At 29.1% G+C, this 12,272-nt stretch overlaps 2 protein-coding genes and 1 non-coding gene across 3 annotated transcripts; 1 reads left to right on the top strand and 2 right to left on the bottom strand.

Moving 5' to 3' along the window:
* Nucleotides 1–326: 326 nt before the first annotated feature.
* On the bottom strand, nucleotides 327–6,046 carry LOC101499527 (ubiquitin-conjugating enzyme E2 35). Its single transcript, XM_004488978.4, has 8 exons — nucleotides 5,886–6,046; nucleotides 5,451–5,478; nucleotides 5,186–5,272; nucleotides 2,498–2,556; nucleotides 1,266–1,307; nucleotides 1,119–1,192; nucleotides 746–843; nucleotides 327–629 (listed from the first exon to the last, which is right to left on the bottom strand). The coding sequence occupies exons 1-8, from the start codon at nucleotides 5,919–5,921 to the stop codon at nucleotides 592–594; spliced, it is 462 nt and encodes a 153-aa protein (XP_004489035.1). The 5' UTR covers nucleotides 5,922–6,046; the 3' UTR covers nucleotides 327–591.
* Nucleotides 6,047–9,574: 3,528 nt separating this feature from the next.
* On the bottom strand, nucleotides 9,575–10,979 carry LOC101499210 (olee1-like protein). The gene is made up of 2 exons (XM_004488977.3): nucleotides 10,719–10,979; nucleotides 9,575–10,113 (listed from the first exon to the last, which is right to left on the bottom strand). The coding sequence occupies exons 1-2, from the start codon at nucleotides 10,888–10,890 to the stop codon at nucleotides 9,785–9,787; spliced, it is 501 nt and encodes a 166-aa protein (XP_004489034.1). The 5' UTR covers nucleotides 10,891–10,979; the 3' UTR covers nucleotides 9,575–9,784.
* A 914-nt stretch (nucleotides 10,980–11,893) lies between these two features.
* On the top strand, nucleotides 11,894–11,966 carry TRNAE-CUC (transfer RNA glutamic acid (anticodon CUC)). The gene has a single exon. It is a non-coding gene; the product is annotated as a tRNA-Glu (tRNA).
* Nucleotides 11,967–12,272: the final 306 nt, after the last annotated feature.

Genomic DNA, 12,272 nt, shown 5'->3' with positions numbered 1-12,272 from the left:
ACAAGGAAAGAGACATAGGTTTTTAATTAAAACACTTTTGTCTAAAGACTCTTCACAAAAACATAGGCATCTTTTACTGATTGGACACAGTCGTCTTGAGTTAGATAGTTTCCTTTAATTCACAACCAGACATCAAACATGAATTCATAGGGCAATGGATTTGACTTCTCTAAAAATAAGGTGAGATTTTTCCAAAGTTAGATTTTTATAAAATGCAACTGTTAGATTTTCAATTAATCAAGCACTTTTCCCTTTAATGGGTGCCCTTCTCTTGAGAGAATCCAAATCCATTGAAATGGGGGAAAAATCAAAAGATTATTCAAAAGTTTGAGTTGAGAATACCAAATTACCATTAGTAGTTGAAGATAGAGCATGTTTTAAATTTTTGACATAAAAGATCCCATATATTCATACAAGTTTCGATATAAGGCTTCCATGAGATAGAAAGAAATTAACATGTAACTGGAAGCTAGGAGGAATATGGACTCCAAAATAGTTTAGACAATTCCTCTAAATTTCCATTTCAATTTGATAGTTAATAGCATACACTTCCACTATTGTTATTTGAGACCAAAAGTATCCACCCAATCGTCAAGCACCGCTGGCATATAATCGGGTCCATTCTTTGGCTGCATTCACAAAAATACCACCATTTTCGTAAGAGAATAGAATATACACAGCATGTTGAATGCCGCCATTAAAAAAAAACTATTTTGATGTAATCATGCTAGCAAAAGAGACATACCTGTCTCAACAGCCTCGACCTCGTTAGATTTCCAATGCTTGGCGATGTTCTCAGAAAGTGGATCATCTGGGTTTGGTGCACTCAAAAGAGCTTGAATACTATAATAGGTCCCAAAAAATTTACATCATCAGTGAAAATATAATATCCATTTAACCATCTGTTTTAAAGAAGTGTCTATTTTACTAGTGAATTTAACCATCTGTTTTCCCACAAATTTTTACCAAACAAAATGAAAATTTTAGTTTATAAAAGTTTGATTTTCAGACTTGCAAATCTGTTACATAAGATCTATTATCAACAGTTTTTCAGGAACTGAATTGATCCATAAAAAAGTACTATATCCACTAGAGTAAAATATGAAAATTAAATATACCTCAAAAGTACAGTGCGAATCTGAAGGGCAGGACTCCACTTATCTTTCAGAATATCAAGACATATCCTGCCAAGCTGCATTAAACTTCAACTTGTAAGAAAAGTTATCATCAAAGAAGAAATGAAAAGTATGGGAAGCAAAGTGCACCTTATCAATGTTAGGATGATATATTTTTGTCAGGAACCTAACCTGTAAGAAGCAATGCATAATTGAATGAGGAATAGGGGAATAATTTGAGATTTTTTCAAATAAAAGGCACGCTTCAATCCCAAGGTATTTATTATCACAAGAATCAAAACCAGCAAAGAAAGAGAAAGCTACGCAATTACACAATTCTGAGTGGAGACATAATTACTTTATCCTTCAAAACAATAAAAAAATAGAAGTCCTTCTAGACCTCTTTCTTCAAAATAGACCCCTATCAAATGCACAGAAGAGCTGGGACACAGTCTTTTCCAAAACCCTGGAATTAGTAATGGCCTCAAAATATACAAATCAATATCCTAGACCACATAGGAAGGTTGAGCATTCCATCCAAAATTGTTAAGAAAATGTTTCAATTTCATTAAAAAGCACATCATGACTCTATTTGGTAAAAGGAAAGGATAAATTAACAAATGGCAGATAAGCTATTTTTTAGTTGAAAGCTTATAAGTAGAAAGTAAACTGAATGGATTTTCAACTGAAGAACTAGCTAATAAATAGAAAACGACAAAAGAATGTTAATATAATTATAAATATAAATACTATTTAATTTATATATATATATTAGGCCATCAGGGAATGCTAGAATACACCCACTAGTTTTTATGAAGGAGTATTTTAACAACATGCACCTTTGGATTATTAAACAATTTTTTAGTTGCAATTTGCAAAAGTACTCCTAAAAAATGAGTGGTGTATTCTAGCAAATGCCTATAGGAGTTGCTAACGTACACCCAATAATTTTATAGGAGTACATTAGCAAACAACACCTTTGGGTGTACTTAACCATTTTATAGTTATTATAACTTGATAATGACTTCATAAAAAATAGGTAATTGTACATTAGCAAATTCCATGTGTGTGTCTATATATATATATATATAAATGGGACTGCCAAACTTCTAAAGGCATAGTGTGCACAAGTATGTCCACCTGTGCAACTAATTTCCATTTTACAGGATATCCTATCCCATGGCCTTTAGAAGTTTGGCAGTCTTTTTACATCTTGAGATACAAAGACAAAACATATAGTAACTAAAAATCTTTTAAAAAGTTTACACGTAAATTTATAATTATATTGCCATTTCTTCTTGGTAGACAAGAAAACAGCAGAAAATTAACAAGTAACACCAAAATAATGCCACAAAGCATATGTCAAAAATTAAATTAAGTACCTTTGGAGCAGCCATTGGATATTCTTCAGGCAAAAATAGTTCTAGTTTGAAAACACCCCCTGGAAATACAAACAACGAACTAGCACATTAGTAAATGTGGGACTTTTTCTTTCGAGAGGATGAAGGAGAGAATAAAAGAATCCAGCATTATCAAGCTAGCTGTTATTCAGATATCAGTAATCTATTCCTTCTCAAATCCTAAATTGCAATTTGAGAGAGGGGGGAAGAGGGCTCCCTACAAATGTAAGTCCAAATCTCACCCCAGATAACAATCAGACACACTATGCATTATATTTCAGCTGCAGGGTGCACTATCACACTCTATTAAGTGAACCATTCGAAAAAGTCCTAATTTTCTAATAATATCAACTTTTTAAAAAGTACTAATCGTGATATGAATATAATCTTAACAGTTAATTCTACCAAGTGCTTTAACTCAAGCACGACGAAAATCATCCTACTAGTAGGTAAGGGACCATTATGGGTTTCAAATAGGAGGAAAAAGAGAGATAAAAACAGATTACACACACTAGCAATGATTCATTAGAGTGAGGTAACCATCTATTTATTCAACTCTTTAACTTGTTAGCTTTTCTATTTCAAGCCAATTATTCAAGTATTCGATTTAAAAATAAGCAACCACTAGCTGCGCCAAAGCACGGTTACAAATAAAGAAATAAGCTCATCAAATAATCCACTTGAAATTAATTAGAGTAAACATACACAGATACACACTTGAAACACAAATATGACGTGTAGATGAGGTAAAAATATGACATGCTGGTTAAGATACAATTACAACATATAAAATTTATAGAGCATGAACACAAAGCAATCAAACCCTGATTTGGAGCAAAGACATCAGTACGTCATACTTTAGCAATTCAGCATTATTCGTTGTACACAGTATAATCTATAAGAATCCACAGTGCCAAATTATACAACACAGTCTGTGTTGGACACTCATAGTAACCATTTTGAAGTGTTAGTAGTCCGTACTTCGTAGGTCAAAATCACTACTCATAACATGAAGTATATTTAATTTAGTTTGGTCAACAAAAAAATGTTATGTAAAAAAAGCTTTACTTTATTTTATTGAACAGAGTCAACCTACGCAAGAAGCTTTTCACAAACCATAAAGCACTTTCTGTATGCACGAAAATGACACCCTAAACTCAACAAAATAACACTTTGGCGTACTCCCACCATTGTAACTTTGGCAAAAACTACAATTTGGAGCTTCAACACAATCAATTTTGCCAACTTAAAGCCAATCCAAAGTCCAAACATGCATTAATTGTTATTTGACCATATATGTGGTGAAAGTTAGAAATATTATGCCAATAGGCAATAGCAGTTGGAAAAAAATCTCAGCTCAGTGATAAGCATAAAGGATAAGAATGTTCACCAAGATAATGCACTTCATAGAAAATAGTTGAGTAAACCTTCAATTTAGTTCCTAAACTATCATTTTCTCTCCTATTTGGCTCCTGAACTACAGAAATATAATAATTAAGTACTTGCTAAAATATTATCAATCCATCAAGTTAGTCCCTCAGTTGATTGAAAATGGATAAATAATGATAGTTTAGGGACAACTTATTATATTTCTATAGTTCAGTGATCAGATAGGAGAAACGGTGCTAGTTTAGGAACCTATTTATTCAAAATAGTTTGTGTAGGTTTAGGCCTAGGTAGTTAATCCCAGATAGCGGTGCGTCGCGGCCAACCCCAAAAGTAGGATAGCAGGATAGCACGTTCCGGGATAGGCGGATAACTGCTATTTTTTTTAACAAATTACATGAATCATATTATATGAACCTATATTTAATGCAAAATTAACAAATGACTCAAACTCTGAAACATTCATAATTAGTAATAAGAATCTACAAGTCTTACTCTTAGTCAAAACATACATTGAAATACCAACAAAAGTCAAGGAAATATAGATGATGCATATTGAAGTCTTTAACATAGAGTAATAAAATAACTAAATATTAAAACTCAAATGCATGTTCTAGGATAGGAATCAAAGAGAGCATTATCTTCATTAGCATATTCTACTTCTTCTTCTTCTTAGGTGAAAGTAGAAACAATAAAACAAAGAACGAAGAAATATTAGCGGGATCTTGTTTCACGCTGTCGCGGACCATGCCGTCGCGGTCAAGCACTGTACCGCACCGGGACAGCGGGAACTCGCCGGGAAACGCTGGGATTAACTACCTAGGTTTAGGCAAGGGTTAAAAACACATGATAAGAAAACAAGACAGCTGCAAGAAGCACATATTCTATAATTATTAATGATGTGACATAATAATATCATTGATATGACCTAATATTCCAATTTCCACCTCATCAGTCATCACACAAATAGATTGCCCAGCATGACATTATCAAGATAATATTTCACATAACTAGTATGCTGCTTGTATTGTCAAACAGCTAATGTTCAACTTGAGATACAAAATGCAGTGAACTTGAATTATGACAGCCAAAAATGAAAGTACTATCCTTTCACAACCATTACCAAAATAAGTTTGCATTTCAGAGAATAATTATTTATAGAAACAACGATACGCTACTCAAAAGCCCCAAATAAAACGGGAAATTAATTTCCCATTTCGAGCAGAGATAACATATTTATATCCATTTCAGGGCATAAAACCAAGTTGTTGGGGTCATCACTACCTTCATAAGGAGACTGAGTTGGGCCAAGGATCATCACATTGAAATATCGCATATTATCTTCCGAAGGGGACGCACTAATTCCAGGCGCTGCATCATCAGATCAAATACAATAAATCAAGTAATTAACACAGCAAAAATAAAAACAAGAATATAACATTTGGCATAAATCGCCAAGGTAAAAATCAAGGTACCTAGCAAAAGACTACTAAAACAAAAAACAAGAACCACATAAAAATCACTTTCAACGATGAAAATAAGAAATTACCTGGCTCACTGAGCAAACGCTGCGTTTCCTGATAAGATCAAAGAAAGAAGAGTTAGCAAAACATTCACAAAAATAAAATTCAAACACAACAAATAAAAAACAACCCAGAACTAAAATTCAACACCAACGAAAATCAAAGCAGAAAAATAATAGTTAAATCTCAAATTTAACCCCTAAGACTTCAATTCTTTAATTTAATTTTTTTTATCAACACTGAAATTAAGCTGGAACAGTGAGGAAAAAAAGATTTTGAAATCAACCCTAAATAAAACAAGCGGTTTTCCATTGAATCAAGCTATTTGGCGAGATGATAATCGAAAATCGACAGAACAAGTTAGTATGAACATATTTGGAGTATTCTAGGTTTTCCAATCGGAGAAACAAATCGATCAGAGAAATTGAAATGGGGATCTTAAGAAGAAAAGGGATACGAACCTTGATGATTCTTCGAGGGAGGTTACTGTTGGCCATTATTTGGTCGATTGCAAAGTACGCAATAGGGCTTTTGAGTCACTGAAAGAAGAGAGAGAAGAAAATAAAGAAGTTTCTCTCACTAGCACGAACCAGAAACAAAACTCAACGAAAATGCCTTTCTCTTGCTTCTATTATTTATATACACGTTTTACTTTAGTTTAATAATGATAATTAGATAGAATAACATAATTATTACAATAATATAACAAAAATTAGATTTTTTTTAACAACCCATTTTCAAAAATAAATTATGATAATTACTGATCTATCCTCTTTTCCCCTCTTACTCGACCTCTCCCACTTTGAAATAGCAAAGATCGCATGCTTTACATTTATTTTTAAATGGAGTACATTCTCTTTTTGAAACAACCAAGTTGTATTGTTAATTTAAAAAAAACATAGTACAACTTCACTCTTTCAAAGAGTAAAGTAATGAATATTAATTTTATAATTTTAATTTTACAAAATTTAATATCCAAATTTATAATTCAGATAATTATAAAAATTCTAGAAGAATTATTAATTATAGAAAAATTTATTCAAATTACAAAAAATAAAAATAATGAAGGTTAAGTAGAGTTATTGTTATCATTTGGACAATAACTTTTATTATAAACGACTAAATGATGTAGTCCGCATTTTTTTGATATTTTTTATCTAATTTTAAGTTCTAATGTTGATATTATTTAGACAACGATTTTTAAGTATATATATTTTAGAATTATAAATATATTATCTCACTTTCATATGAAGGAATATATTTCATTATATAGAGGCGAGAAATCTTATCTATAGATTGTATCTCGAAGGATGTTGGTCCTTTTTTAAAGAGCAAAATTGTATTAAAATTTACAAAATAATTTCGATGTTTGAAAAAGATAAATTATGCTCCATTTAAAATAAATAAATAACAAAGTGTATAACTTTATTACTTCAAGTTATTTCAAAGTGTGAGGTTGAGTTATAGGGAAAAAAAGTATATTAGTGTATAATTTAAATAAAATAAAAAAGAATAAATTGATAACTTTTTTTTTTGAAAAATGAGTTACTTAAAAAACAAAAAAAAAAAAGTACTTTTATTCTTCTTAAATTGAGAAATAGATATTTAATAATGGTGTCACCAATAGTCTTTTTTTATTAATGTTGCTTTTAGAACTTTGTCCCTTAAAATTGTGGTGGTTTGGTTCGACATAAAAATAGAAAATTTATAAATGGCTTCAATAGCATACTAGGCTTCTCCTCATTGGTGTGGATTAAACTTTGAATTTTTTGAATTGACATGTTGCTTGTTCTATTAATGAATCTTAAATATGTGATATTTGAGATGAGTTCATTGGTTGTTGCCAATACTTCCGTAATGCTTTTATTCATCCTAGTCTACAAGATATTATTTGAAAAGTAATTAGAGGACAAATTATTCTCCCATTTAGTTATCATCAAAAGTAATTATATCCATTGTTTTAGGACAAACTAGATTCCAATAATCTCCCTTTTCTATGATGGTAAATATGTTTGAAGGAAATATTTTTTAGAAAAAAGTTCAGATTCTTCTTAAGTTTAGCATAAAAAAAATTTTGAAATAAAAAATATCACATAATATATATAAACAAGTTAACACTTTCAGAAATGATCATATAATCAAACAATGTGAATATAATTAATCAATGCATATAATTTGTTCTGTGTAAGTAATTCGATTAGTGAATTAAGAGACGGCAAACTTAAAAAAACTATCCAAACTATTAATTTACTAACATTTATCTATAAAAAAATATACAATTCTAAGTCCAATTGGAACAAGAATGTATGCATGAGAAAATTAATATATTCAACTTATTCACTATAAATGAATGTATGGGAATGCTTAAATTTTATATCGTAATTGGCATTGTATTCATCAACATTTTTCTTTTATTTCCTCTTTTATTTGTCATCAGGCAAAAATATTAGGAATATAAAGTCTAAGTAGGATATGATAAAAATAAATAAATTGATTAGTGTATCGTATTAGTTCATTACATTAAACAAATTATTATAGTAACATATAATAAGTGTATTATATCATGTCTCATCTCCTTATGATGATCATCAAACATACCTTTAGAGGTGATGAAAGATAAATCATTACGAAGGTCTTCATATCTCTTTAAGAGAAAGCTACACTAAAGTTCTAGTGTCTCAAACAAACTTACCAAAATCTTCCTTAGTCACAAATTAACTAATGTAGTTGCAGATGCATATGAAATTATATAATTAATTCAATAGACATAGAAGTGATCAACAATGTATGAGTAGACACATTTTCAAAAGTAACTTATTTTTTTATATTTTTGTTTTAATAAATATAAAATATAAATATATTAAATACTCAATCAAAATAAAAAACAAAATTAATTAGAGACTCGTGACATGTAAAGATATTGAGAACAAAGTGACCCTTCTTTATCAAAATAAATTGAATTAAAATGTCTGAAATAAATTACATCTCATGCACCAATGCTACTCGTATTTCAAATTTCACAAAACATTTTCCAATTAACTTGCTAAATGATTACCAAATAATAGTTTTCCATTTAGTGTGAAGGATCTAAGGCCCACAAGCCGGTAAAGTAAGAGTTTTAGATTCTTTTTATTGGAAATTTTGGCCTAAAGAAAATAATTTTTGTTAATAACAGCAAATGAAAAGCCTCATAAATAAATAAAAAAATACAACAATTGACTAGTTGCACAAACAACAATGTGAAAAAGACATATTTTTATTTGATTTTTAGTGTTGTGGAAATGGCACACTGAGTATATATTTAAGGATAAAGATTGAATGGTGGAAATGTGGCTATAAAAGATTAAAAAAATTATTACATAGAAGTGGCTTAAAAGTAAAATAATTGGATTCAGCTTTTCCTTTAACAAGTGACTATTAATCTATCTTAAGTGTTTATAGTTTAAAAACCGAAGTGAATTGCCACATTAATAGTTTAAAAACAAATTTCAATTTAAAAAATAAAAAATAAATCTCAATTAAAGATAAAAAAAGTTTTAAAATAGTTAAACTGATTTTTAAATTAAGTTTCATTAATAAATATGTGATTTAATTTATAAATTACTTAATTTGTTTGATTTTTTTATGTAATACGGTCTAATTTAACAATAGGATCAATTAATCATCTATTTTATACGCTCTTAAATTTATTCATTTGCTTGGGGTTACTTGAATGGTGTCCACGTTCTCTAATGTAAAGAGGTAATTCTGTTGGGTGGAAAGTTGTAATAACAGTGAAAGTTCTAAACATTTACATGTAATGTTTTTAATTTTTATTTCTTGAAGGATAATATGAGGGGTAAGAAAGGTTTTGTCTTGTGTGAGTAACGATGTATTAAAGGTGTTAGTTCCTTTTTGTAGTTAATTGTATCAGTTTAATTTTTTTATACAGTCGATAAATTATAATCAATCATATAAGAGAATTGATACTAAAAACTAATCATAGTACAACATAACAATATTGATATCTATATATTAAATTAGTGTCTAACACTGTTAAATATAAATTCTCTAACTAACAAAAATATTAATTTTCACACATAATTTACCGGTGCAATACTAATATAAAGAAACAAGAAATAGTTTATAATAAATAAATAATGCTGAAAGATAAAATACCAAATATCTCCAAATTGTTATTGAATATATAATGAAGTACATGTGTTTATATAGTCACAGAGAACCAAACAACACAATTTTACAGTTTTAAAATTGATATGGGTCAATTGTGCCATAATAATAAAATAACCACATTAAATGGGTATTTTGTTTATATAAATTTATTAGGATGAAACAAGTTGAACGATTGATATTATGAAATTCAATCATCAAGCTTGTCCAAACCCAATTCAGAAAAAACATTTCCACATTGGCTATCAATTGCCTGAGTCATGAACCCAAGGGGATTAACGAATCGAACTAAGGAAGAGACACCCATGTTCTTGGTGAGGACAATCCTGTCGGATTTGTTTGCCATAACCTGTGAACATGCACCCTTTCCGGTTGCATCAGCATTCACTTCACATACCTCTTCCTCGTGATCACCATCAACATTAATTTTGTAGACACCATTTATATCAGTTCTACTCTCTTTAACATATGTCACATTGTTGCTGTCTCCCTTTCTGCACTTCAAAGTCACCTTAACACCTGCACATACATAACACATGTCCATTCTTCTTATCTCAACAATTAAATCATTTTAAATTTAATTCCACTTTTGATTTTTTATTATTATTAATTTACAAAATTAGTCATTTAATTTTAAAAATCGACATTTTTAGTATTTTCTTTGAATTTTTGAACTAAAAAAATAATAATTTGACATATTTTTAATAACATGACATCCAATTCTATGATATAAAATCATCTAGATGCAATAATTACTTATATATCATTAATTAAATTAAAAATATGAAAAAAAATTCAAAGTTAGAAATCTAAGATTTAAGGGCGTTTTATTTCATCGTTTTTTAGTTAAAAAATTATAGAGATAATCAAAATTGTCAATTTTTAAAATAGAGAGACCAATTTCTTGAATTAGTAAAAATAAAGAGACTAAAACAGCAATTAAACATAAATTTAAAAGATTCTACGATATATTTTTAGAGACTTCTATGGTACATCTGTACTATAACGTTGATGTATTACATTTTTGTTCTTGATAGTACCGTAGAAGTTGTCTATATTTTTTCTATAATAGATACTCATATGTTAAAACATTTATGTGGTACAAAATATATGGAATTATTTACCTTCAAGGGGTTGGCTAAGCCTTGACTCAAATTCGAAGTGGCATGGATCGCAGTAAATCTTGCCAACAACGGAGAAAATTTCAACGCCGGTTGGTGCCTTACGAGCAGCCAAGACAGATGAAAAGCAAAAAGTAGAGACAATGATAGCAACGACAACAAATGATCTTGCCATTTTATTTATTTATTTATTTGTTGGCGTTAGTTGATGGTATTTGATATATATTGTTCTGTTTTATGTTCCCCTTGTGATGAAAAACATTAGTGTGCTACCAATTTCTTATATAGGTGATGCAAGAGCCTTATTCCTTTGCTTTTTGTGGTGGTTATGAAGGTTGCTATATTTGGAGGTAGAAAAGTTTTGTCACATTTTGATTTTCATCCATTCGTTTGTTTTACTTGATTTAGTAATTGAGATAAAATTGCTTAACCTCGTTCAAATTTGTTTTGTTATTGTTTGAAACAAACATATTTCATAACTACTATTGTAGTGGACATGGTTTATTTGAAATTTTTTTTTTTTTTGGTCTCAATTGGATAAAACAAATGTTGTTGTGTAATTGAAAAAAAAGAAAATGATAAGTAGTGACAATGATTTATGATTTATTTATGTTTCGAATAGTTAAAATAGAAACCACTCAAATTAGCAAAATTCTATGTAATTAAATCACTCTCAGACATACATGTATATTATAAATTACATATTTTATTTAATTTGACATATTATAATAATTAAAGATGTTAAAATAGGTATGATCGATCTAATCAATTCATTTTATATTTTTTTTAACAAAAGAATTGACATTTAAAATATGTCACTATTAGTAATATGTCGATTCCCTTAAAAAAAAAAAAGATGACAAATTAAACAAGATTAACCATTAGATTTAAATAAAAATATTTTTTATTTATAAGTCACAACTCATTTTTCAATTGTCTATACTTTCACATTTTATACTGTTGTTTTTTAATATTTTAATCCATATACTTTTAATTGGCACCATCATACAAGGGCACATGAAATTTTCAACCATATATTTCTAATTTGGTCGAAGTGAATGATGTGGTAAGGCAGAAGAGTTATCTAATTTACCATCCTAATAATAGTATCACCTATAGCTCTGTATACATTTCATGCCAAATAGAATATTTACAATAAATCAACATTTGCAACAAGATCCGTTGTAGTCTAGTTGGTTAGGATACTCGGCTCTCACCCGAGAGACCCGGGTTCAAGTCCCGGCAACGGAAAATGTTTTTGCTTTATTAAGTTGAATTTTACTACTATTACCATTATTTAACAAAATGGGATCTTCTAGAAATTAAAACAATTCAAAAATGGTATGATCTAAAACTTTAAACAAATGCAAATAATCTCTTAAAGGCTCCTCCGGTGTATTTAATCGATTATGCACATAGATTATTAAAAAAAGAAAAAGTAGTTGTATGTAATTAATTATGCAAAATTTGTGTTAATTTAAAAAATATTTATATTATTCTTATTAATAAATATAATTTTTTTATTTCATAAATATGATATTGAAATAAAATGATGCT

Source organism: Cicer arietinum, chromosome 1 (assembly GCF_000331145.2).
Source record: "Cicer arietinum cultivar CDC Frontier isolate Library 1 chromosome 1, Cicar.CDCFrontier_v2.0, whole genome shotgun sequence".
In the NCBI taxonomy this organism is placed as follows: domain Eukaryota; kingdom Viridiplantae; phylum Streptophyta; class Magnoliopsida; order Fabales; family Fabaceae; genus Cicer; species Cicer arietinum.
This window is presented reverse-complemented; position numbering and strand designations above follow the sequence as displayed.

Coding starts and splice junctions, on each gene's coding strand:
- LOC101499527 (XM_004488978.4), bottom strand. CDS start 5,921: ATGGCCAACAGTAACCTCCCTCGAAGAATCATCAAG. Junction 5,273..5,450: donor GCGTTTGCTCAGTGAGCCAG/GTAATTTCTTAT, acceptor CTGATGATGCAG/CGCCTGGAATTAGTGCGTCC. Junction 2,557..5,185: donor AACTCAGTCTCCTTATGAAG/GTAGTGATGACC, acceptor TTGTATTTCCAG/GGGGTGTTTTCAAACTAGAA.
- LOC101499210 (XM_004488977.3), bottom strand. CDS start 10,890: ATGGCAAGATCATTTGTTGTCGTTGCTATCATTGTCTCTACTTTTTGC. Junction 10,114..10,718: donor GCTTAGCCAACCCCTTGAAG/GTAAATAATTCC, acceptor ATGTATGTGCAG/GTGTTAAGGTGACTTTGAAG.